Raw genomic sequence first — 27,424 nt, 5'->3', positions numbered from 1 at the left:
ATGTTGTTTAAGATACAGTAGCAGGCCATGCGTGCTTCCTGAGTTTGCAACTGGGATCAAAGAATCAAAGATGTGTGGCACATAATTGGAAGATTGGCCTGTGGCTTTTTCTGCTCCACAGTGAGTGAAAAGGTCCCAGCATGGAATGTTTGATCTTCAGCTGCTTGTAAGGAATAAATTTTCTTTACAAGAAAAATTTTTCACTTATTTTAAATATTTCAGTTTTTATGAAAATAATTTCTGAATGTTCAGAACAGAAAAAATTCTGGTGAGAGATGGAACATTCTGTTTATGACAGAACATGTGTAGAATTTAGAAAGGATATCTGATCTGAAAGGTTTTATTGTCTGAAGACATTTTCTACTCTGTCCTTCTTTAGTACAGTCTCTCATTCGCTTTCACTTTTTTCCCACTTTCTCTTTTCATCCCTTTATAAATTTTTGTCTCGTTCCCATATCATTGGTGTTTGTTCTTTTTTTGTATCTTCTTTGTATTTTCTGTTCAACTTTGTTTCTTATCATTGTTTGTATCTCTCACTTCTTAATGTATGTTTCTTTCTGACCCTGTCCTTGTCTTCTTGTCAATTCTTTTTCTTTTCTTACATATTTTGGTCATTGTTCTGTCATTTCAAATTGCTTGTTCAATTTTCACCTAGGGCAGTGGTTTGGTTAAAGGCAGCCAAGATGTATCAAGATCCGGTTCTAGCACACCAAGCCGTGGACGCCGGCAGCTCCCACAGGTCCCACACACCTTACGGCCTGGGGTGGGATATAAGACTGCATACCCTTCTCAAGTGCACTTTGTGTCTAGTCAGGCTTCTCAGAGTCCTGGCCGACTAAGCCGCGGCCTGTCGGAACACAACACCTTCCGTCATAGTAGTTCCTACTACTTCCCCTGCCCTGTCACTCGTATCAGCTCAGAGCCCTTTCTGGGCCAGGGCCATGGTGAGGCCCTGCGCAGTCCTTACAGCAGCTTCCAGAACCAGCTGGATGTCTTCCAGGATGAGGCATCACTGTCCCCTACCCCTAGTGCTGAACAGTCACCCCGGACCACACTGCCTCGAAGGATGGGAGCCCTACATCCAACTTTTGGTGTAGACCCAAGTGTGCCCAATGGGTACCACTTAAGTTTAGGGGGCAGGACCAGCCCAGGCACTAGATACAGGGCACTGTGGTACAGAAGGTAGATGGGAATGAATGGTGCTACTTTTTTAATGCATTTTTGAGGCATTATGATGGGTTTTATCAGCTTTTCTGAAAGCTTTAGTTTACATGATAATTTTGTGTTTAATACTGTATTCTAGCTCAGAAAGTTAAGGTGATGTTTCACATGGCATTCTAAAATGAAGGAGAAAAGACATTTTCTTTCCAATATAAGACACGTTTGTCTGGCAGTTGTTAGGTGTTTTTTACTTCAGTGTTTTGTCGAAACCACCATATTGAGTTTGAAAGAATAATTTAAATGGGAGAATAATCTTCAATGTTCTAGTAATCATACCCTATAACCTGAACAGATAAGAGTCTTAAGGTTTTAGATAAGACTTATGCAGACCAGCTGTATATTCAAATTCAACCTTTATTTTGTCTTGTTTAAATGTAGCATTCAGTACGGGACATTGATTTTTTTCTCATGATGGCCGTTGTGCTACACATAATGCCTTTTGCCATTGTGGAGGAAATGAGTTGTGGTGTGTGTGTGCAGCTAACATTTTGACCAATAGTTATTTTATTAAAACTTAATAAAAGTCAGGACAAGCTGCACTGGCTTGTCCTTCAATAAGACAGTTATGACAGATTATCCCTTTTCAATGATGATTTAACACGTTCAAATAACAAACAACAATTCTCCATGTTAGTGAAAGTCCTCTTGGTTCTGTTTAATTCTGTTCCCAAGTATACATGCAAAGTGAACTCTTGAAATTCTATGAAGGATGTCTTTGAACATTTTTAGTACAAAAACCACAAAATACCAGTGTGTTATTTTGATAATTTGTTTATTTATTTTTTTTTTTCAGACAGACATTTCACCAAGAAGACATAACAAAGAAAGACTTTCATATTTATAAGGGTAAATACAACACGCTATTACCAAATATACATGCTCAAATACATGTAAATACTCCACTTATTCGGTGACTATGAGCCTGAAAAGGAGCATGATGAAATTTAACTCACATAATCATACTCCGTTTCCATTCAGTAATTCATGACATGAATAATCTTCCCATTTCTGAACCAGATTAAAATAATACACACATTCATATATGCATATATACACAAAAACATCTACTTGTATACATACATATGTAATGTATAACTATATATACAAACACACACATTTATCCACACACCTACACCCGATTGCCCAAGTCATCCACAGTATTGTAATTCCCAGCCAAATTCATCACCCCTGTTCATCCATTTATAATAACCACTTTGAGGCTTTTCTTAAAATACCTCATGCTTGGACTTTGCTTCAACTCTTTGGTAAGATAATTCCAAATCCTCACACCAATGACTGAGATGCTCATTCTTTTCATTGTTCGAACAGTTAAAGTTCTGAAGTTTGAGGTGTTCTCTATAGTCATATCCCCCAACTCTATCAGTAAACAATTTTTGAATATTTTCTGGTAATAGTTTGTCTCGAGCTTTGTATGGAAATTGTGCAGTTTGAAACTCTTCCAAATCTGGGAGTTCTAGCTATTTTAGATTGCAGATATTTAACATGAGGTTTCCAACAGATCTTATTATGAATCAATAGTGGTTATCCCCTTCATAATTTCCGAATAACATAAAAAATTAGCTTTATCTAAATTAATGCTAATTTATTAATATCAAACCACTTTTTCAATTTACATAGCTCTAAATTGATTTCTATCAAGAGCTGTCATAAATTTTCAATTGTACAAAAAATGTTTGTATCGTCGGCAAATAAAACTAAATTAGTATCTTGGAAAACTTACATCTCTAAACAATATAAAATAAACAACGTTGGTCCCAAAACTGAGCTCTGGGGAACACCACAAACAATGTCCAAGCATTAGGACAAGAAATCCCTGAATTTGCACAAATTGTTGCCTGTTGGTGAGACAACTTTTCATTCAGTGCAAAACTACTCGTGTCAGACCATAGCGCTCAAGTTTCTTGATGAGAATTTTATCATTAATTACATCAGATACTTTTTTGAAGTCAATAAATATTCCAACAAGAGGTTTCTTTTTATCGAATGAACTTGTAGCCTCTCCTGTTAACTGAAGAATTTCCATCACTGTGGATCTGTGTGACCTAAATTCATACTGACTCTCAGCAAATAGTTGGTGTTTATTCATAAATCTATTCAATCTGGCAACAAATATTGTTTACAAAATTTGGGAGAACTGCATATTGATAAAATATTTCATCAACATTTCTTTGATGAAATATTGTAGATAATTGTAATTACTAGAAAGTGTTGTTTCAGGTGTGTTTTAAGTGAACTGTTTACAGTTTGCCATTGTTTCAGGTCTATTTCTTACAGATTTTCTTTAGTTTGAAGATTAGCATTGCATGCTGGTCTACAGATGATAACATAATATTTCAGCAGGAGAACACAGTTATTTTCCCAACAACAGAAGACATACAGTGCTTAAAGCAGCTTTGGACCAGTAATGCGAGCTTGACAATTGTGTTTAAAATGAGTCATTGGTCAACATTTCTACTCTAGGTTTCTTTCTCAACCAACAGCACAATCATCACTACCCACTTTGTTTGAGTTAGCTGCAGCGGAAGTATGGTGGTTTCAACAGAATAACTAGTGCTGTAAGTCAGGGAAGAAGACAGAATAGCAGATTGGAGGATCATTGTAGAGAACCTCTGACTATACAACACTGTAAAAAGAAACGATTGCTCTTTAGTTTACAACTCCACCATTCCACAATGACATCTGATCATTTGCAACATTCCCTGTGTTGAACAGATGAATGCTGGCTGACAGTCGGCACTTCTGTTTTTTTTTTCAAATACTTCTTTCTTACAGCCTTTACAAAACAATGCATGGTTAGCTGACCAATGTGTTTTCTATAAAAAGTTCATTGTGAATGATTTTCTTCTGTTGTATCCATTTGTTGAATAATATGTAATAACACTGGTGTGTTTTAAGTGAACTGTTTACAGGTCTATTTCTTACAGATTTTCTTTAGTTTGGAATGTTTTAAGACAAAGTGCCTATCCTTTTAGATTTATATAACATAGAAAATAATGCAACATTAACTTTTTTGTAATGCATCCACACCAGAATAGACAGTTGATTTATTTTGTATGGAGCTCTGCAGGAAAACATGTTGCACAGAACGCCTTATCTGCAAGCAACATTTATACCTACAGTAGGCTTGAAAATCATGATTTGACAAATGACCTTAAAAATAATTTTCTTTTGTTTGTTTTTTTATTTACATTAACAATATTGTGAGCATTTAATTCCTTGTAAAACCATGGACTCTGAGGAGAGTAAAATAGTGTGCATGTTTAGAGTGTAACTCTGGTCAAACACCTGTATTTTTGATAAAGATGTCAGGAAGCTCCTGTCTTATTCTCAATGTAAACCCATGCGGGGTCAGCTAATGTCTGACTGGAAAGCAGAAAGCATGTCTGAGCGAAGGCTCCGAACATAGAGAATGAACGTGGCTTGCTCTGTTAGTGTGTGTGTTGAAGTGCATAAACTGCTAAGCACAGGTTCTTGCATATCTTTTTTTGTAAGTGGAACTTCACTCATTTACCTTGTTCCCCTTGGAGGCAACTAGCAAAAAAATAAATAAATAAATGAATGTGATAATATCATGCAGAGGTACTTGCGGCCACTGCTTTCATTGCTGATTTATTACAGTACAATACGATGGCACTATTAGCTGTGTTCAAATTACCACTCAATATGATGCATGCTTATGTGTGATGCCAGTTACAGTTGAGTCTTGTAGTTGAATAATTTAGCTACAGAGAAAGCTAAAAAGAAAAATAATAATAAAGATGAAGAGGATGAATGCTCTTCATTCTCTGCAGGAGAATTTTTCTGAATAATGTACATTAAAATGAATATAATTGGGCTTTTATTTCAGTTTGACTTTCACCATTATAAATAGTAAAACAAGATTATTGCCTATACTATCAACAAAAGCATGTTATTTTCATGTTGGATTGTATAAAAGTGACCCACAAAAGAAGAACAAAGTAAAACATTTAATCACTTTTAGCTACATCAAAGATCAAATATGATATAAGTCCATATAACATATTTTCTTTAAATGTGGATCAGGCTGCTTAGCTACCTATGTGGTGTAAGGTGACATCCCATTTCACACTTACACCAGCAGGACAAGGAAGTGGAAAAAGTTGATCATATGCAAATAACAGATTTTTCCATTAGTCATGGTGTTTTAATCAATGGAAAAGTGTAAATCATCTGACGTGGTTTTATCAAAACATGAGGAAGTGTCATCAAGGAGTTTGATATTGTTTTACGTTGGTCTTGTCAATTAAATGCAGCAGATAATCATTATTATTGCCATTATTTTTAATATCCTGTTTTTTTTTTATTTCCAAGGTCATAGTTGAAAATAACTATGACCTTTTGATTGTCATTGGCACAAACATTTTGGCCTAAAATGAGTTGAGTTAACCATCTAGAATCTTTATTAGATTTTTCTTTAAAACAATCTTTGAATCCTAAGATGCAAAGTTATTTAAAAAGTAAAATCAAAAATGTAATCATATACTTAATAAAATGATGGAATGTTTTTAAGGCTGCAGCAAGCAAAGTTTTAGGAACAACTGGTTGAACGAAATGTTACAAATATCAAAACATCTTTTTGGAGTCTCTGTTGGAATTTGTCGACATATAAATAGATACTGATAAATCTGTGGCGATCCTTTTTAGCAAAGCTGCTCTATCTTATCAATATGGATTCTAAAATTTGGACACAGCTAATATGTGAACAAAAATAAAGCGGCCAACAGCTTTGATGGAACTTGTCAGAAAGATATGCTGTGCTAATGTGGAAAATCCATTGTGAAGTGATGCAACCCACTGTAGAAGTAGCAGATAAGTTGTGATCCATGAAGGGTCATAATAAATGTGAAAGGACATGTAGAACATATAGATGTCACAGAGAGTCGACTAGTGGATTCGTGTTTCAAGTGTTGTCTTCAAGTGTTCATGTGAGGCCTGTGAACTGAAGTTAAGAGCTGTACTTTGTATTGACCAGGACATTATACGAAGGCTACTCTGCACTTGAACAATAATTGTTTTGTTCAACTCATTGAAAAAGGATCTTGAAAATTCTTGGCAGGTTTATTTGCTTCCCATTGTGGCTGTGCAAGATGGAAGGAATCTGAAACAACAGACTGAATGGATTGCGGGTTCTCTGAAAGCCTGTGTCTTTGGTGGCCTACAAGGAAAAGAAGGGAGAAGAAGGCCAAGAAAAGTAGAGCTATGCAACAAAACCTCCCTAGTTCTCCACCCAGTCCATTCTGTAGCTACTGATTCAGGATTCAGCATGATTGTGACCAAATGTTTTAAAAAACAAAAAAACATGCAAACAAGAAGACTTGAAATGTATTGAGGAACAAAGTGTAAACAAGACAACAATTATTTGGGACTATAGCAACTTTATACATGTATTTGCATGCATAATATTTACCCATGTTAATGTCAAATGGAAAATCGCTTATGGGAGATGTGTCATTCTCTTTGGAAAATATAACAATGTTTTTTAAAACCAACATGTCTCAGCTATTTTCATATTGTTCTGCTGAAACAATTATTTGCTGAGGTCTGTATTGCATCAAAGGATATGTACATCTGTCTAAGATGATCACCTGACTTATACCCATTAGATCCAAACTCCTGGGTTGTGCATATCTTTTGGGGTGTACATTATTTTTTTTTACAAAAATAAATAAAATAAAAATAAAAAACACCAAATGTTTGCATGTTCTAACAGTGTACTGTATGTGCATGGAGGAAATCTGGTGTTTTTTAGAAACACTGTGCTTGTTTTTATCATTTGTAGATTTTGTATGATGGGGTTTAACAATGCTTATTAATATTTAAGTCACTAATTCTATGGGTGTAATCTAATGTCTATTTAAATAGACATTTTCAGTCACGGAGCAGAATTCATTGTTTTCATGCTTTGATTTTGTGCCTTTGAACCTTGCTGTCACATTTCAAAACCTTTCTCGCATCAAACTTTGCTTTGGATGAAAATAATATCTGCTATTATAATTGAATGCTGCTTTTTCCAATGTCATTAAAGTCTTGCTATTATCCTTATGGCACTGAAACACCTATTGAATGTGAAAACACAAAATCCTGCTCTCCCACTGAAAAAACAATTATTTGAATGAAAACAATATATGACCCCCTTTTTAACATTTTAGCACTTCATCCCTTCATCCTTTCATCCTTTGGGTGTGGAAATTTAGTGTAAAATTTGTTTTTCCAAATTTTATGTATACTGACAAAACTTCAATTCTTAAGTTGTTTCTGCATTTTGTATGAAGCCATTCTTCTTGAAATAAACTTTCAATTACATTTAATCCACTGGATGCCTATATGAAGTCTCAGTCATGTTAAAGTGATAAGTGTTAACACAGGCAAATACAGGCATATATAAAATACACTTGGTCCCAATTTGATACATTTTTCCTGTTACAGTAGCTTCACAGATTTTTCTGATGGATACATGCTCACAAGCAGAGATGAGAAATAAGAGCATTAATAGTCCTTGAATTATTTACAGCCCTTCCATGGTTTGTCACATTACAACCACAAACAGAAATATATTTCTTTAGAATTTAATGTGAAAGCCCAACACAAAGTGGTATACAATTGTAAAGTAGAAAAAAAGGTAGACGATTCCAAAAAGTGTTTACAAATAAAAATCTAAAAAGTGTGGTGTGGAAAATATACTCTTTTCTCTGAGTGCAACCAATTGCCTTCAGAAGTTGCCTGATTTCTGCTAATGACTAAATAGAGTCCAGCTGTGTGTAATGTAATGTGAGGGGGAGTCTGTCCACAGCAAAAATGTTGTCTTTATGGAAGAGTGGCAAGAAAAAAGCCATTGTCAAAAGAAAATTATAAGAAGTCCGGTTGGCTGTTTGACAGAAGTCAAGGGAAGAGGGATGGAATAAAAGGCAAAGTCAGAGAAAACCTGTTGGAGTCTGCAAAAGACTTGAGCCTGGGGCAAAGGTTCCAGCAGGACAGCAACCCTAAACATAAAGCCAAGGTTACAACAGAATGGTTTAATAAAAAGATACCCATGTGTTAGAACGGCCCAGTCAAAATCCAAACTACAACCCGATTGAGAATTTCTGGCAACATTTGAAAACTGCTGTTCACAAACTCTTTACATCTAATCTGACTTGAACATTAGCTTGAACTGCTTTACAAAGAAGAATGAACAAACATTCTTTTTATTTTCACTGGATGTGCAAAGCTGGTAGAGACAAACCCTAAAGACTATCTGCTGAAATTGCAGCAAAAAATAGTTCCGCAAAGTATTTGACTTCCATGGGGCGAGGGTGAATACTTTAACACAGCACACTTTTCATTGTTTTATCTGTAAAAAAAAAAAAAAAAAAATGTTTGACTCACATATAAATTACAGTTGTGAAGCATGAGAGATGCACTCTCCTGAAAGCATCACTTTCACATTCCCATTACCAGGTAGAGTACAAGAATAGAAGGAACACATGTCCAGCAGGTGTCAGTATTCAGTAACACAGTATCAACACAGTATCAATACAGTTTTGCTATTAATCGAAACACTTCATGACGCCTCATCTACCCATTACTACTCTGCACTATTGTGAAGGTATGACTTCTAATAGGCGCAAGAAACATAAATACAAAAAAAAATATATATATATATATATATTTATTTATTTTTACTTAAAGGAAAATCTGGAGGTAAGCACTGCAGGCACTATTATGAGTACCATTTCTTTATCCTCAAAAAGGACACCTGGGGCATCAAGAAAGGGGCTGGGGCTCAAGCCTCCTCCACCCCTGCTAAAGAAGAGTAAAGGTTATTCTAGAGCATTATGATTTCATCACTAGCTTTCACTGCTGGTATAGAGTTGTTTTGGTGATGTTTGATTTTGTGCCAAAAGTAAACTACTTGTGATTATGGCCCAAAAGTTACAATTTCTATCAAACAATAAAGTATTCTCCCTCAAGGTTTTGAGAGATTTTCAAAGAAAACATGTCTGTTTTCTTTGAAGGATAAGAACTCCCCCATACTACTCTGACATAATAGAATACATGAGATTTTTGACAATCCAGCACCAAAATGGTAACTCATAGTTTTTGCACTGTTGGCTTCTTAGTAGCCTCCTTCACTAGTTTCAGTATTCTCATCAATTTTGTAGGTACAAATGTCCTGTTCCTGTCTCTCTCGCTGTCATATGGGACAAACAGATATTAATACACACTCATACCTGCAGAACCCACATGCATTGAAAGGACATGCAAACTCCATGCAGAAGATTGCATGTCAGCTTGGATTCAGTAGGTACATCACACAGCCGTCCTGGATTCCTCTTCCTTGCTGAAATGAAACAGCAACAGAAGGGAACAGGAACCTTGCCATACAGCCTGTAAAAAGAAGCGTTTTTCAAGCTGTTATTAACATTGCGATGCTAACTTTAAAGAAATGTGTCTCTTTCAGTGCAGTTAGGTAAGCAACTTGTCCTAGTCATTGAATGTTCCGTTTTACTTATGGGTCTTTGAACGCAGCATGGTAACAATCTACGTGAGCTGCAGCTCATTTACAGCTGGAAGTGGGTGACATGCAGCCAGCATCTTGGTTTGAAATTAAACTTGTTTTTGCACAGCTATTTAGCTTGTGTATTTTCTAAACAGCCTTGGATATGAAAAGACCTCCGAACTTACTTTGTTAACAACGGGATGTTTGCCACTGAAACACCGACTGATGTGACTCTGTTTGTGGTGGATTTGTGAGGGCTGTACGGTTTTAAAAGTAAGTGAACAATAGTTGTACACCTGTTTCTGTGTTGTTAACCTCTAAAGTCTTGAACGGAGTAATGATGTAGGAATGGTCACAGTGCTATACTTACAAAGGGCTCCTTTGTTTACCTTTGGTGTGTGTAGGCCTCGGGTTATGCTCGGACCACAGTTAGTAAGTAAAGTCGAAAAAACTTTAATTGAGAAACTTAAAGGTGTGGCCCTTTCTAGTGTCTAGTGGCCACCTCGTGTCAATGTTAGTCATTCTTACAGTGTTCCTTTCACACAGAGGTAACCCCGAGAAACTAGACTTCTGATATATAGCTGTTTATACTGAGCTAGCTCTGCTATGCTAACTACCAATACATTTAAGCTAAGAGTACGAAGCGTCATATATTGGAGTCATAAAAATTACTAGACTTGGCTCAAATATTTGTATTTTTTGTTCATGACATTTGACGTTGTCGCAGCCGCTCATGCGTCCCATGCCTGATTCTTGATATGAATTTTGTTGCCCTGTTTGGATGAATATTACCGCCACGCCTCTTGTGTCAATGCTTAGTTACAGATATGCACGCGCCCAGCCGACCGGATTACGTGTCTATCCACTTCACTGGACAACAGACTGGGAACTACAAAAATGGCAAGCAGTGGCGGAGACAGTCGTACTGGAGGGTAAGTCGCTTCCTTCTGATGGGAAAGCCATCCGTTCTGTTCTTTGTCTGGTCAAATCAAATGTTGTTCTAACTCATATGATCCAAGGATCTTCAGAGTCCTGGATGGTGAAGGATTAATTTAATTTACCATAGGTCTAAAGAGCCCTCTGACTCTAGACTTGTAAATAGAAGGCATAGGGAAAGCTGGTTCCTGAACATTAATATGTTGGAATACATGCTGAACTATTTTTGAATGAAAGCTGAATATTATATACAAAGAGCTGCTCATTGCCAATCAATGAATTGGTTCAGATTCCCAGCTGCAACCCTTCAAACTAGGACATTTCCTCCCCAGAAACATTAGTCATCATTAGTCATGATGCAGTTCTTCAGTAGTACTAGCTCTCTCTCTTCTTCATCACTCCATCCAGCTTCTTCTTCCAAAACTCCAGATAAATTGCACAAAGTATTTACTGCATTGGCTCACATCTTCCTCTGCTTCTCATCCTCAGTTATTTATGGTTTGACTTACTCGGATTACGTCGCAAGTTTGCACTGGTGTTTCATTTACCACAGACAAAAACAGTGGTGCTCTGAAATGCTTTGGGATTTATAGCTGCCTGAGACAAGTATTTATTATTAAAAACTTTTGTGTCCTCAGAATGAAAGCACAGAAGTTCATCTTTTTAAATCTTGTGAGTAATTTTATCATGATAGTGACACTTTAATCATTGTAAAGTAGTAGATGGATATATTTGCTTATTTTCACAGTGTGAAACTGTTCAGCATGCCAGATTCTATAAGGAGACAGAACATTATGAGTTAGTGCCCATACTCTGTCGCAGTGAGATTCCCTTTCTGTGTGTCTTTAGAAATGGAAGCAGCTGTCCAGGCTACAGCGGAGTCTTTTCCTCTTCATGGTTGTACTGCTTTTCATTTGTGGCTTAGCTTCATATTCTTCTGTTACCAAGCAGCTCCGAGGTAAGTTTTCTTGTACGTTGACAGGATAACCTTTTGCTTTTTAGCTTGTTATTGGTGCTTTTGATGAGCTGTCATTCTTGAATGTTTACTAAACAATAAATTGGGGGTTTTTTTGTATTCTGTACAGTAAAAACTGATTGTTGTTTTGCTTGTTTCAAGGTTTTACGGTAAGAGAGGAGGAGATGGAGAGCAACATTCTTCTGAAACCATTCAAACCTCATGTGCTGCTGGAGCCTGTCAAAAAGGGCCAAGACCCCCTGCCTGAACAGCTCTCTCAGGTTACAGATTTGGCTTAGAATCACCACTGGCATATATGGTGTATCACAGCATACCTAAAGACTTCTACAGCCCTGCAAAATCTGTCTCATTATTTTCTAAGTTTGATTTTATTTTGTCCCAAATTCCACTTTTTCCAGTTCAACCATATTTATTAATCCAAAATGTGAAATTCTGAAGTTTGGGAAAAATAATACTGTTATTCAACTTTTACTAAATATAAGAGGATGCTGAGAGTTCAACAGATCCCTGAGGGTTTTCAAAAATATGTCCTTGTCATGTTTTTGTAGAATGAAAAAAACAATTAGGAGCAAAATAAAGATGTTTAGAGTTTAACTTGGCATCAAAATATGTCTGAAAAGTAAATCTGTAACAATTAAACCTTGTGCATAATGAATAGGACCTATCTTCATTTTTATTTCTTTCATCTTTGACAGGCATCTTCAATATATGGCAGCTAGTCTTCTTAGCCAATGATTCCCCAGCTTTACCACAAATGGTTGAAACTGCTGAGGTGTTTCTCTGTCTTAAACTTTTCTATTAGCTTGTATTTGTTTTTACTTTCATGGATGACTTCAGTGGTTTAGTGAGCCTTTCTGCCACAGCTGACCTTGTTTTCTGTCTGTGTGGCGATGAGAGCCTAGCTGACCCCACCTGATCAGGTCGCAGGAAGCAACGGCCAAAATTCTTCAAAAACTGCTCCATATCTTTTCTTACTCAATGATATAAGGGAATTATGTGAGACTCCATGTTTTGTAAATAATTTTAAAAATGCATAAAAATGTCAACATAAATAAATAACATTTGACATCATGTGTTCAGGGGTCATTTGGTTGATCATGGCAACCACAGTTAGATTACTGGTTATGTTTTGACATATTTAATCCCCTTCAAGTGTTAAGAAATGAATTAAAATGACAAAGCATAATTACAGACTAATGTGTTTGTCAAATTTTTGCTCTGTAACCGCACATATTTCCAGTTTATGTTTCATGAACATGCATTTCTTTAAGCTATAACAAGGTTTAGATATAATTTGCTGATTCTTGTTGCTTGTGATGTCATTTGACAGAGAAAATTATCCAATAAGAGAGGACCGCCTGTGCTTCCAAACCGTCTTCAGAAGAAAGGAAACACATCTAATATCCTTTCTGAAGTCAAGGCAGCTGACAGCAAGAAGGAGGAAGAGGAGGAGAGAGTCATCAGGTAAGAATTACCAGTGTGGTTACAATAGCTGCTATGTCATTCTACAGGTTTCAGGTTCGTAGCACGTTAGGGTTGCCACCCCTCCTGTATGATACTTAATCGTCCCATATTATTTGCTGTTAAATGTAGCGTCTCCTATTGAAACCGTTATGGGATGCAATTTGTTGTACATTTTTATAAATGTCTGATTGACACTCCTATCATACAATGACCAAAATAAAACACAGGAAATATTAAGGTCAGCTAAATTGTCACGGCAGAAACTAAATAGGTAGAAAAAATGTTGCTTACTTTTGGCTGACATGAATTTAAAACATTAAATCATATGTTACAATCAGTTACTCAGTACTTGAGTAGACTTCTTAGCAAATACTTTTTACACTCTTTTACACGTTTAAAGTTCAATCTACTTCTACTCAACATGTTGAAGTTATACTAATCTGATTGGAGTACAATTTTTAGGTACTCTTAACACACCTCTAATGTTTGTACTATTGTTTGTTTTTGTGTTTACAAATAAAATGTACTGCTTCTGTGGGCACCTCCACCATGGTGACCCCAAAGTGGTGAGCATCCCTTATTTTTATTTCTGACAGGTGGCAACCCTAAACTGCATTGTCCTTTGATGTCATTCAGAGAGCATTATATTGTGTTTACCATGTTGAAATACAACTGTTAATTTAGAAGTAGAAATGCATGTTTTGTTTTTTCTAAATTTCTGGTACTTTTAGCTGGCATGGGGCAGTGATCGACACTGTCCAGGCCACAGAAGGTTCCAAAGATGGAGAAAACAAGGAGGACTCTCCTGGCAACCGGAATGTCAACCAGTCAAAAGTTTTAGGTAGTTTTTGGTTTTATAAACCCCTGCAATGTAGAATATTAATTTTTAAGCATTTTTAACAAATAGATGTTAATGGAAATGTAATTTTCTCAATATTATTGAGCACAATATTGATATTTTAAATATCAGTATTGGAAAGCAATAATTGTTGGCTGAAAAATTCCAAGAAAATTATCCTATTATACCAGGAATAAGAATCCAAAACACGGAAAAGTCAGTCTGACTGCCATTCAAATGCAGAAAACATCTAAGCTTGGGTATCAACCAGTGGTTCATTTAGTTCATAAAGGTTTAGAATACAGTCATAACATGACCATCGGATCAATGAAATGTAAATAATATATTACCTCATAATAAAACATTCCATCACATTACAGAGGGATAGAAGCACTGCTGAGAAGGAAGAAAAAAACAGGCATATATCGTACCTAACATCATCTTTACAATATGTACCAATGTTATCACCAGTGCAGGATTTTCTAATGTCGTGCTGCCCTCATATACATGCATGTTTTACATTTTTTTCTATTTATGTCTTTTCCTAGACATTTAAAAAAATACCTTACAAAGTAATGAAAGCATGTTTCTGCTTTGTGATATTTATGCACCAGTGAACAGTGAGTTGTGTGTTCCAGAGACAGAGCGGATGGAGGCAGTGCGGGAAGCTTTCAGACATGCCTGGAAGGGTTACAAAGAATATGCCTGGGGCCACGACGAGCTCCGGCCTGTCTCCAGGTCCTACAGCGAGTGGTTCGGGCTCGGTCTCACGCTGATTGATGCCCTGGACACTATGTGGATTCTGGAGCTCAAGCAGGGTATAATCAAGTTTACCTTTGCTCTGCAACAGAAATCACTCTATTGCAGGGGTGCTCAAACTTTTTGAGGCCAAGATCTACTTTTTCTCTCACCAGCCGGCTGAGATCTACCTCATGACACAAAGACATAAAAATTGTAAATTTAACCCTATTGACTCATTTTCTATACGAATATACATCAGTTATATCAGAAATAATAAAGTGATAGAAAACCTAATGCAGTTTCTTCCTCAGTGAGATTCTCACACTGGGAGTGGGTTACTGGTTTCTCAGTCAGAAGCTGGTTGCAAACCTGAGGCCAGTAGGTGTCAGTCAGTTGTTGTAGATCTGAAATTTGGTTTGATGACATCGATATGAGAAACTACAGACTGATAGGAGTAACCAAAGAGCTCTGTGAAGGTAAAGACAAATCTTCTGAAGTTGGGATATAATTAATTTAATTTCACATAATTATCATGGTAGAAGCCATTTGTTTGTTAAAACTTAATCAAATATATTTGTCTTATTTGATGTTTATTGTGATGTTTACTCCAAACGAACGAGGTAATTAGTCCAAGTTTGTCATTTATTGAACGTTCAGAAACTATAGTGGCTGTGATGAACCACAGCAAAGGTAAACAAAGGTGAAACAACCCAAACAGGTGATCAACTCAAAACCACTCACACCTTTTTACTCTCTTTATCGTGTAAGCCAGTGTTTTTCAACCTTTTTTGAGCTAAGGTACATTGATTTCATTGAAAGAATCACGAGGCACACCACCAACCAAAAATCTAAACAAATGAAAATTTAAAAAAAAATTAATATATAGTAGTTCTTATCAAAGTGCCTTGAATAGGAATCAAAGATGACTAATTCTGTCCACAAGCACTCTCTTAGCCAGAATACAGAAAATAATTCCCTTTCTGAGATAAGCACTAATATTTGGAAAAGAAAAAGCTCACGGTATTTGCCTTCCTTTGATAAAAAATGCTAACTTCGGACCCAGATGAAGGCCCAGATCCCTAACCCAGATGAAGGCCCTAGCCTTCATCTGGGTCCGAAGTTAGCATTTTTTTTTTCAAAAACTTTTCCATCACTGTCATCACAGTCTTGCTAGGTGCAATGCTCTCACCGCTACCTGTCACATTCATTCATCATTAATTCTCTTGTTTTAACATACAATGCTATGTACCTACTGCCATCCTGTCATAAAGAAATTACTAGTCACTACTACAGACACTCGGAAATGGCATATTATTTGCAGTTAATTAATTTGTTTTCAAAAAATCTTTTTAGACCAATTAGGTCCACGGCACACCTGATGATCACCCGCGGCACACTAGTGGCACAGTGGTTGAAAAACATTGGTGTAAGCACACCCGTTGCCGTGGCAACCGCCTGCGCCCCGCAAGCCGAGCAGAGATTACATTAAAAACATTCAGGCGGTTACGATGTCAGGTTTCAAGGACTGATATTTAGTTCTTGATAATTAATAAGCCTCTAATGAACACAGCAGTGGTTGATGAGCTAATTTAAATACCTACTCCGCTAGTCAGTCGGTCTTTGAGTCGCCTTTTTATTTTTGTTGATGGAACTGAAACACACCAAATTGTGCAACACCTTGTTGAAACAATAATTACTGATTTTTAATTTTAATACGTTTTGTTGATTTTTTAAAAAAATGATTATTCTTTAATGGAGCTACAAACGTTTTAGATCTCGGTGAATATTTTGATAAGCTTGTCAGAAGAGGAAGTGCTGGTCTCAGCGTCCTGGCGGCCTTCAGTTTGCCATTTGCTGCTGAGATCGACTCAAAACCTTCCTAAGATCGATTAGTCGATACCGAGCTACGTATTGAGCACCCTTGCTCTATTGGTTTTTAGCTTCTGGTCTTTGAAAACTGCTTTTTAACTGTAAGAAACTGCAGATCAGAAACTTTGTAGTTACATGTAAGGAGGAATGACTTTCATGGAAACCTTTCAAACTACTTTCATAAACTTTCAGAGTTTAAAGAAGCCAGGGAATGGGTTGCCTCAGAGCTCACCTTCAACAAAAATGTTGATGTTAATCTGTTTGAAACTACCATCCGCATCCTGGGAGGCCTCCTGAGCACTTACCACCTGACCGGAGACAGCCTCTTCCTGGACAAAGCTGTGAGTCTCCGGATCTGGAATCCACACTGATTCAGATGCAGTAATCTGTCCATTTCTTTCACTTTCAGATCACTTTTGACATGTTCAGTGTCTTTTACTCACTGAGCATGTCATCTACCTGAAACTAGTGGATTATCTGATTGTTTTTCAAAATAAAGTTGGTTGATGCCTACATAGACAAAAGAGTGGAAACACTTCTTCATTGGAAAATACATTTATCCACAATATATTTACCAGTACTCTGGATAGGCTTTTTGGAAACTTAATCACAATATTTTGTGGTATGTATTGCAATGTTAAAAAGTTGCATTGAAAAGTATGTAACGGTCTTTATGGCTATTAATCTGTCATTATATTGAGTCTATAGTTGCTACTGTACAAATGGCTCTTAAAGAATGCTTACTCTTTATCAGACAGAGTGCTTTAGTCACCGGTTCCATTAAATTGTCCATCTGGTCCTATCAAACAGTACCTGCTAATAATGCATTCTGCCACATTAATTTTGAGGATTTTAGTGAATTCTTTTACTGAAAAAAAAAATTCAGAACCATAATTAAATTAGCAGTAGGACTCAATTTAAAATTGCTTTATGAAGTTATTTGTAGTGTCTATAATTAATTAATCAAAATAAATCGCATTTTAATCTAACTGTAGATTAACATTTTTGAATTCAAAAACCATTTTTCCTGCTAAATTATTGACTAAATGGATATCTCAGTTCAACAACCAAAATATTAGTTTGTAATCTGTGGGCATAAAGTGCTGTTACATGCATTCAGTTAATATGTTTGGTATATTTAAAAGAAAATGCAATTAACATATTAAACTGTAGGTCTCCAATTAAAATTAACGTCTGAAAGTCCTGTAGAAAATCAAATGTACTTGGCATATAGGGTGGCATCACCAACTTCAGAGTGAAAAGCAGTCATAATGATCCTTAGGCATCATGTGCCTATTAACTTTCCACTAGTTACATCACATTGATCTATTCTGCCAGACAAAAAACTAAATTTACCAATCAGTCATCAGTGTTGCTTTAATGTTAACTTGCTGCGATGTTGACAGCTGTTTTTCAAAGCCACTGTACTTCCACAGAAAGACGTTGGCTCTAGGCTGATGCCAGCCTTCAACACACAGTCCAAGATTCCCTACTCTGATGTAAACATCGGGAAAGGCTCTGCCCACCCGCCCCGCTGGACCTCTGACAGCACTGTGGCTGAAGTTACAAGTATTCAGCTGGAGTTCAGGGAGCTCAGCCGGCTCACCCAGGAACCTCAGTACCAGGTAGCCCATCACTATGCTCTGCCTGCCGTCAACACACACGCCCACTGGTTTCCATGGGGAGTGGGGACAAATTTTCTAATTATCTTTTGTGGGGACCACACTTTCAAGTGGTTCTATGAACTCATAAAAATATTGTACAATATTTACAGTTGTATTATCCTATACACAACTTCAAATTGCTCAACTTCAAAAGTAGGGTCATCAACCTGTCTGGAAAATGCTTCATTAACCCATATTCTAAAAAACATGTCAGGTGGGGACCAGATTTGCATATTATCTGCATAAATTACACATACAAACTTGTGGCATATTTATTATGCTCTGATTTGATACATTCCCATTTGTGGATGATCTGAGTATCATCTAGTGTTAGTTTCATTTCATTAGCTTTGTTACAACCATATTTCCTGAAATAAACTGAATAAAACAGAAAATTAGTATTCAGATCCTTAAAGTTTTAGGAGATTCTTCTGCCTAACTGAGTGTTTTTGGATCAGTGTCTTTTACCAGAGAAACAGGACATTATGATAGCATTATTGAAGATTGACATGGATTATCAGCTTTAATTTAAAAGACATGAACTGTAACTGTCCATCTTATATTGTGTCAGAGCATCCTTTGCGATTGTGATATTGCAAAGGATATCACAATTGCAGCTCATGCTCATGTGAATTAGTAGCTCATCAAGATAACTTCCAATTCCAAAACCTGAAAGTGTACTACTACTCTCCACTGTAGACACTGTAGACACTGTAGACACTTCAGCAGTGTCTACAGTTGAACTCTCTTGATGTCTGTACAGGCTGCAGTAGCTGAAGTCATGAATCAGGTCCACAAGCAAGAAGGCAAGCTGGATGGTCTTGTTCCCATGTTCATCAACACTAATAGTGGACAGTTCACTCATCAAGGCATCTATACACTGGGAGCCAGAGCAGACAGCTACTATGAATATCTGCTGAAGCAGTGGATCCAAGGTGGCAAGAAGGAGAAGCAGTAAGTTAAATTTAACATCAGCACATGCATTTATATACAGTCATATTCAATAAATGTGTTCTAATGAGGCTCATTTGTCATGTAAAATCTACGTGCAGAAGGAAAAAGACAAAAAAGACCAGCCGGATTGAACACAAACATTTTTATTTTTCAAACAACTTAAATACCTCAATCTTGTAACTCGCCACATCGATCAGACTGTGACATGAACTAAGACTGAAGCAGCAGTGTAATAGAAGTAAGAAATACTGCCTCCTAAAGGTGGGAATTGGCCCATAAAAATGTGGGGATCTGTAGGTTTTGCATACATTTGCATGATAAAGGAATTGCAAAAAACAGTGAGAGTGGTGTAATATCTGAAACTTAAATGTTATCTTAAGCAGAAAGTCATCAACAGAAGAAAAGATTTGAAAACATTCTTTGTGAATGGAGTTACTGAAAGACATCAACTTGTCATGAATAATCTTATGTATTGAACATGACTGTATGTGCTTATCTGTTATGAGGTTGCTTGTCTGTGCATCATAATTTTAAGTTGGATTTTGTCTGGTTGACTATTAAAACCTGGTCTAGTAACTAGGGGTGCACTGATTTACCATCCAGCTTATTTATCAGCGCTGATTTTCTTAATTTTGGGAGACCTCTGATTAGCCAATGCTTACATGTGAAGCCAATCTTATCCCTCAATCTTCTCTACCTCAGCAAAGGTCCACAAATCAGCTCTCCAGTGAGAGAGATTTGACTGATAGAGAGGCCCACCATGTCATGTCTGCAAGTTGCAGTTAACAATAGTCACCCCACTTTTACCAACAAAGTGACTTTCTTACTATATTTAATGACATTTCACACAAAGAAATCAGAATTGGCTGGTCAGATTCTTTAAAGATCAGCGATCAGCTTGCAGTCGGTGCTATGCTAATTATACAGAACATTGCTGTTTCTGAATACTTTTTTGATCCTTTAGGTTTTTGGAAGACTACCTGCAGGCCATTGAGGGTATAAAGAAGAACTTGCTACAGAAATCTTCACCAAACGGTCTTGTCTTTCTTGGAGAACTCTCCCATGGACAGTTCAGTCCAAAAATGGTTAGTAACAGTTAAACTTGCATTTATTATTACTAAGAAGAATCTGACACTGCAGTATGCTGCTGTTGAGGACAACATATTGGGTTTGGCTCCATCCTGCCTGCTTGATGCAGGCCAGGTCCTTCAAGTGCTGTGAACACCAGAAGTAAGCATTCCTTTGGAAATAATAAAATATTTTTGAATTGAATTGAATTAAATTAATTACTGCCTTTACTTCAATGTATGTCCTGTAGTCTAGCAACTGTGATAGTGCTAAGCACAAGCTGGTAAAAATAGACCTAGTAATGTTGCTGAGTTTTTTTAAATTACTTATTTGATCATTTAGGTTAAATAAGTTGACTGATTAAATCAATTTATTTTTATTTATTTGATTTTTTTTACAAAATTATATAAAAACATATATAACAAATAACAAAAGCCTAACAAAACATGGGTTTTAAGCTTTTATGTTTTGTACAGACAGAATTTAATGTACTTTTATATAACGTTGTAGTCCTCCATCTCTCACTTCTTCCTCTGTTGTTAGAAGAATAATTTCTAATCCAGCCTACAATAAATCTTGGGATAGCTTCGGCTGCCAAGAATACACCAGACACGTCCTTCATATCTAAGGAAAAGGAGAACGCTTTTGGAGGAACCTTCAAATTTGGAAACCCTACAGCACATTTCAAGATTCAGATGCTGCCTTAGAAGGAAGCAACAAACCCATTGCACGCTAAATAAAATGGGCAGAATTATTTTTTTTAAGTAGCAGTATTATGTATTTTTTATGCTTGATAGGTTATTTTATAGCATAACAAGAAACTGTGTTACACTCAGTTGTTATAAAATTGCTATATATTTCAAATATGACTTGAAAGAAATGTTACTTTGTAATTTAACGCCTTGAAATTGACAAAACGCCTTTTTGTCATTTTAAAAACTCCTGGTGTTTCTGAGACTCTGCGTTCAGAAAGTTTTAACTACTCTTCTAAATTAGCCCTTTGACAATGTTTTTACACTGAAAAGTGGCTTGTTGATGAGCTCATCAGGTGTTTGCTAATTGCTGTTGGAGTGCTGAACGGGGCAGCGGTGAGGGAAAGCTGTTCTGTGGGTGGAAGCTCTGAAGTGGTGCTGGTACAACTAGGCATTTTGCACAGCTGAATGGTTGCCACGGGAGATTAAAGAATTTCTAAAACTTGCATGAAACAATCAAAGCAGCACTTAGACTATGTTTTTACTCACGGAATAACATTATGATGTAAACATATTATTATGTATAGCTCAGAAACATTGATTTTTACCTAATACTACTCCTTTAAGTTCTTTTTTTAGTGTCCATTTAATAGAAGTCAAATTAAAAAAGGATTTAAGGGTTAAAGAGTTATAAAAGTAAAGGTTTATTAACATTGACCACAAGGGGGAAGAAGTTAGACCAGTGTCTCAAGTTTCAGTGACTGATACTACTTCTCCAGGTGGGAGGTACTGTGCATCTGTGGCCTTAGTTTAATTTTAAAGACTTCAAAGATCTTCTGATGTTTGAAAGGATGAGGCACCAGTCTCTTCAGTCAGTTATTACAGATGCTTTTTATTTTTGTTTGTTTTACCTTTAAAGTTAAAATAGCATGAAGGTTTCTTGTTGCGTTTAGCTCATTGACTGGCCCTGTGTGATTTGTTGTTGTAGGATCATCTGGTATGTTTCCTCCCTGGCACTTTGGCCCTCGGTGCTCATAATGGCCTCCCTGCTGATCACATGGACCTGGCCAAGGAGCTGATGCACACCTGCTACCAGATGTACGTCCAGATGGAGACTGGTCTCAGTCCTGAGATTGTTCACTTCAACATGCACCAGGGCAGTATCAGAGACATTGATGTGAAGGTCAGTGGTGTATCAGTACACTCCACCTCCTCTTTTCATATACTGAGTAGCAGGACAAAATGTGTCCTAAAATAAGTATATCAGCTTCATTTGTGTGGTGGCTCTGGAAGATCCGACTTCAGTCTACACCTTTTGAGGTGTAGAGAGTTTGACTGTCTACTGCTACCAAAAACAGTTACAGGATCTCTGCTGCTTTTTGAAGCACACTTGTTTCTTTTCAACTTTCCACTGTTGACAGCTAGCTTCATTAACAAAGGCCTTTTGTGTTTTCCTTCCTACGGTTGTTCAGGCCATAACCGTCACAATTATGAACTATTTTAGCATTTATAATGGAGTAACTTTTTAGTTTTTTTTTTTTCTTTTTTACAAAAACAAGGGAAAACAAATTCAAATTAAAAAACACAAATATGAACAGATTTTGTGAGATTGTTTTTAGGTTAATTTTAGAAAATGTGAATATTTAAGATCTGCTCTCAGTTCAAACCTGAGAAAAATGAAAAGTGAATGAAACATGATTTTGACTTCATTGTGTACTATTAATCACTGAATGATCTAAGTTATTACCTTATTACTAAGTTATTACCTTAAGTTATTATCTTAATTCATGAAATGAATTACTGAAATAAAATAGTCTTTGGGTGGTTCTTTTTGCAATTACTTTTTTCTACCAGCCATTTCAGCTGAGATCAGATTTCATCATATAAACCTGAGAGACAATTGGAAAAAGGAGTAAATGTCATTAAACCAGAGTACAAATAAAATAATTCTGCAGAAGTTTCAGGTGAGAGAAATACAAGAACTGCCTCAAGTCATCTGTTTTTTGTTTTTTTTTTGTCCTGTCTGTCTTTCTGTCTGACAGCCTGCAGACAGACATAACCTTCTTCGACCAGAGACTGCAGAGAGTCTCTTCTATTTGTACAGGTACACTAAAGATCGCAAATATCAGGACTGGGGCTGGAAGATTCTACAAAACTTTAACAAATACACCAAGGTTAGTCTGAAAAAATAAACATCAAACAGGAATCGTGATCATCCAGGTGGGTTAAAGTCAGATCTGACCGTGTGCTGTTAGACATTCACACTCACTGCTACAACAATGACAAAACAAATCAGGAAAAACACAAGGCTTGATTGTCTTGTTAGAATGTATGACTGGAGTGCTGGTAGAACATTAGCAAATTCTTTCATATTTCTACTTTCTGATTGCTCTTTATTGTTCCAATCCAACAATTTCATTTTAGAGCTGTGAGTTTAACTCATTAAAACAGCATCTCAATGCTGAACATATAGCAGCAGCACAGACATCAGTGTCCACAGTCCACATTTCTAAAGAAGTTCCTGAAACTTTGGAAAGCTGAATGACTACAGTAACGCTTGCACCAGGCTGATGGTTGAGGAACATGAAAACAGTGAATATTTTATATCTATTTATTTAATGATTTAGCAGCAAAAATGGTTTTTAAATTGAAAATATTTTCGTCAATGCAAAGTTTTTAATTAAAATATGATTTGTTTAAATGTATTAATTGCAGTCATATCACTGCTCATTATACATATTATCTTCTCAGAAGCTTTCCATCCAGTAGCTGAAAGCTTCTGTCTGCAGCGTTGTAAGTCTGTCTGTGGGTCCTCAGGTTTCCTCTGGTGGCTACACATCCATCAACAACGTGTGTGATCCAGATTATCCCAGTCCCAGAGACAAGATGGAGAGCTTCTTCCTGGGAGAGACTCTAAAATATTTCTACCTGCTCTTCTCCGAGGATGCTGACCTCATCAGTCTTGACAAGTATGTCTTCAACACTGAGGCTCACCCACTGCCCATATGGCCTCCAGCTGAGCCACAGCCACTGTGAACCAGAACATTCCTCAGGGTTGATGTGACACCAGAACCTGTGTAACATAATGACATCAGAAGCGTGAACCATGAAAACTGGCTCTTTTATGCTCTCCAGACATCGCAAGTATTGAAAAGTCAAGTCATATTCATGGCTAAACCTTTGTTTATTTGTTGGAGTGCTTGGTTTTGATGATCGAATCCTGACCCTGATCAGGAGGAACTGTGAAGGGTGGCTCCATCACAGCTGGAGCTGGTGGGCCAAGTTCTACAACATCCACTTTGGAACTACCTGGCATTTTTTTTTTATTTTCAGGAATGGTTTCTCGACTGTTTTTTCTACCGTTATTAAAAACAAAGTATCTGCCTTGCAGCTGTGAACAACTGCAGGCTCGTCGTCTCCACATTCCAATTAGGCGGAACAGTTTCTCTCCCAGGAACAGGAAGCAGTTCTCATCATGAACTGCTTCCTGTTTGGTGAGACTGAGCTGTTTTTAGCCGTCCCTAGAGCTTCCTGACAGGCACACAGCTCTGCTGCATTCATGTCATTCAGCTGCAACACCTTTAACACGTGTCCTGATTGTTGAAGAGCTAATAAAAAATAATGAATTTCTCTCTGTATTTGAGCCACCACCTTTTACTTGACTGTTTTTCTACTAATGCAAATTATACAACATTAATACTGAGGACATTTATGAACAGAATTTGTTACAGAAAGGTCCAGATGCCTTATAAATGAGAAATCAAAATGCTCCATTACAAAGCACCAAATTAGTAAGGTGGTTAGTTTGGGTCAAGTCACCCTACGCTAGTTTGCTCCTCCATTTTCTCTCCACAGTGGTCCATTACATCACGCACTACTGTTTCTGTTTCACATCCATGTAGTGTAGTTATCTTGGTAATCTTTACATTTCAGTCTTTCCATTGATTATGGTTCTGACCCCTGAATACTCCAATTGACTTAAAATGTCAGAGGTTATGACTCCTTGATCAGACCACTTTAGCTATGAGTGCCACCCTGCTGAGAAATAGAGCTTATGGTCCCAGAACCACATGACCTCACAACACACAGGACAAGTGGAGAAACTGACCATATATGGTGAATCTGGAGAGGTCATAGCAGAACATCCTGTATTACTGCTTCTTTGATTTGAAAGTCATGGAGAAAAGTTTAGCTGCAAATGTGCAAAATGACCAACATTTAAGAAATGTGTTGATTACCTACAGGGTTTTCTGTAACTCATCTTTACTTCTGTTAAAGAGCTAAATTAGCCATGGGAATGTTTGACCTCTTCCATAAGTTGTTGCAAAGTTTACTAGTTCAGATCAACAGCACCAGTTGGCTTCAGTGGTCTGTGGATATGCCAAACAATAAGCCCAATTTTGTTCATAAACCGTTTTAAAAAGCTGTGCTGCACCAGAAGGATGAAGTGTTGTAGATCTGAGTAGCCAGCTTCTCCTGACACTTCTGCCTATCTTTGGTTGCTCTGATACCTCCATTAAGATGCATTTAAACAGCATGAAGTGGTTGAGCTAATAAAAGTGAAGTCACACTCTTTGTAGGACCCAGAGTGAGTAGTTCTGGCTCCACTTTCCACTGTGGGGACACAACAAACACATTTACCTACTGACTTTTTCACTCCCACTGTCATGAATGCAGCATCTGTGGTTGATGCTTGTTTTAACAAAACTTCAAGAACATTAAATCTCCAAAGTATGTCATCTAGTTTCTAGTGAAATAAGATAAAACTTAAAAAATAACTTTTCAGGAGCTTGTTTGAAGTCCATAATCTTTGAATATTTATAAAACTAACCTCTCTGGCAGATTTTTTTTTTTTTTTTTTTTTTTTTTTTTTTTTTTTTTACATCATGGGAAAATGTTTAGTTAGAAGTGAAAAACTGCCAGTGATACATGTCATTTTTAATGTTTTAATCAAGATTGAAGAATTATTGATTCTAAACTCCTATTTCTTGCAGAAAAGGTATGTCTTAGTTAGTTTTATCCTACTTCTCTAGAAACTAAATAAAATACCTGTTAATATTTTGTGTTTTTTTTAATTGAAGCCAATGTGGGTAACAACAAACCTAAGCTAAAAGACTGAGGTCAACATGGAGGGAGGTGGTTATTGGGATTAGTTTTTTTTTGTATATGTTGCAGGGTAAAAGTACATGTCATTTTTAATATGAGAGCAAATGTGATCTATGAATTTAAAATAATATATTGAATATCTTGTGAATATTTAAAACCTGAATTTCTTCTGAGTACTGAGTTTTCTTAGTTATCTAAGTGGATTTCCTGTAATTTGAGGGTAGATAACCATGTGCAGTGAAGAGCACTCGTTGACGTGCTCCTGATTGTGACTGAGACTAAACTCTTCTGGACTCCATATCTTCGTCATTCTCACATGTGCCTTTAATCTTGCCTCAGACAACTTTCAGTCCATTCAGCTGTTTTCCCATGTGCTTATGTAGCTTTTCACGTTGCTGTGGTTGTTGTCACACATCTAGATTTTTTTTCCGTCAGAGTAGTGACAATTTTCCTCCAATCAGTTCTAAGATTTACATGATGTTAATCCTGCCTACAAGAACTCGGATTTTTCCCTCAGTCGTGTTTCAGCAGAACTCTTAAGCCAGAGATATGCTGAAAATGTTTTGAAATCTTTTAGATTTTCTCTTCAATTGTTTGAGATTTAAATGATGAAAAGCCATTCTTCAAAAAGGTGCCATTCGAGAAAAGTCTATTTTTAGCATTTTCGATGAAGATTTCATCAAATAAAGGTTTTGTATTCCAGCTGACTCTCATTGCATGAAACAGTATAAAGTGACACACAGAGATGGCTCTGCTGTAGAAATATTTCACCTGGGTTTCTGTCTGCGCATGTCTGAGGCAAAGTTGTCTCACAGTACAAATGCCAGCAGCCACACCTTACCCATGTCTTGATCTTTTTCCATATTTAGAAGGAAAATCAGAAATCAAATATGTTTGCAATACAAAGTTCAAATGTGAAATCTTAAGTAGAGCACAATAAAGTAGGGATGGTTGTCAGTTTTTACAGCCCCGATAGGGCAGCACAGTGGTAGGAGTGAAGAATATTAGTAGGACTTCTCCTAATTTGCCTCCTACCTTATGCTGGTGAAGAATACAAAAAGCTGGAAATTTTCTCCATGTTTCCTGAGAAATAAATATACATTTCTTTCTGAATCCTGCCTGAACTTTCCCAGACAAACATCCTGATGGAAAAACTTTGTGTACATGCTGACTTTGGCTCCAGTTCTTGACAAGATTTCCTTCTGCCACCAGTTGACCAATGGAGGCCAGCAAAGGGCTCTGAGGCGGCTATGATTTTGTTGTTGGCTTGATTCCAGATTCTTCTCTACCAAATGGGCACATCGGCCTTGCCTTGCCTTCAAGGCAAGGCACTTGAAGAAAATGAGAAGTGGCTAAAGATTTGACTGTTAATGT

The 27,424-nt window shown here is 36.8% G+C and overlaps 2 protein-coding genes across 3 annotated transcripts in view; both read left to right on the top strand.

The window, feature by feature from the left end:
* Positions 1 to 7,580, top strand: part of cacna1ba (calcium channel, voltage-dependent, N type, alpha 1B subunit, a) — an 86,721-nt gene extending 79,141 nt beyond the window's left edge. Inside the window, exon 47 of the mRNA XM_055020477.1 lies at positions 656 to 7,580. Coding sequence (XP_054876452.1) covers positions 656 to 1,186 — 531 coding nt within the window. The 3' untranslated portion in view covers positions 1,187 to 7,580. The remainder of the gene's footprint in view (positions 1 to 655) is intronic.
* A 2,202-nt stretch (positions 7,581 to 9,782) lies between these two features.
* man1b1b (mannosidase, alpha, class 1B, member 1b) lies at positions 9,783 to 25,819 on the top strand. 2 transcript variants are annotated; one of them, XM_055020519.1, is made up of 15 exons: positions 9,783 to 10,015; positions 10,562 to 10,674; positions 11,317 to 11,350; positions 11,528 to 11,636; positions 11,796 to 11,914; positions 12,985 to 13,118; positions 13,850 to 13,959; positions 14,595 to 14,774; positions 16,759 to 16,907; positions 18,003 to 18,191; positions 18,994 to 19,184; positions 20,149 to 20,269; positions 21,933 to 22,127; positions 22,987 to 23,118; positions 23,762 to 25,819. In XM_055020519.1, the coding sequence occupies exons 2-15, from the start codon at positions 10,640 to 10,642 to the stop codon at positions 23,978 to 23,980; spliced, it is 1,917 nt and encodes a 638-aa protein (XP_054876494.1). In that variant the 5' UTR covers positions 9,783 to 10,015; positions 10,562 to 10,639; the 3' UTR covers positions 23,981 to 25,819. The 2 variants fall into 2 exon arrangements, with proteins under 2 accessions (XP_054876494.1, XP_054876493.1); XM_055020518.1 differs by lacking the exon at positions 11,317 to 11,350.
* The last annotated feature ends 1,605 nt before the right edge of the window (positions 25,820 to 27,424 follow it).

The sequence above is a fragment of the Poeciliopsis prolifica genome, unplaced genomic scaffold (genome assembly GCF_027474105.1).
Source record: "Poeciliopsis prolifica strain line A6 unplaced genomic scaffold, Auburn_PproV2 SCAFFOLD068, whole genome shotgun sequence".
NCBI lineage: Eukaryota > Metazoa > Chordata > Actinopteri > Cyprinodontiformes > Poeciliidae > Poeciliopsis > Poeciliopsis prolifica.
This window is presented reverse-complemented; position numbering and strand designations above follow the sequence as displayed.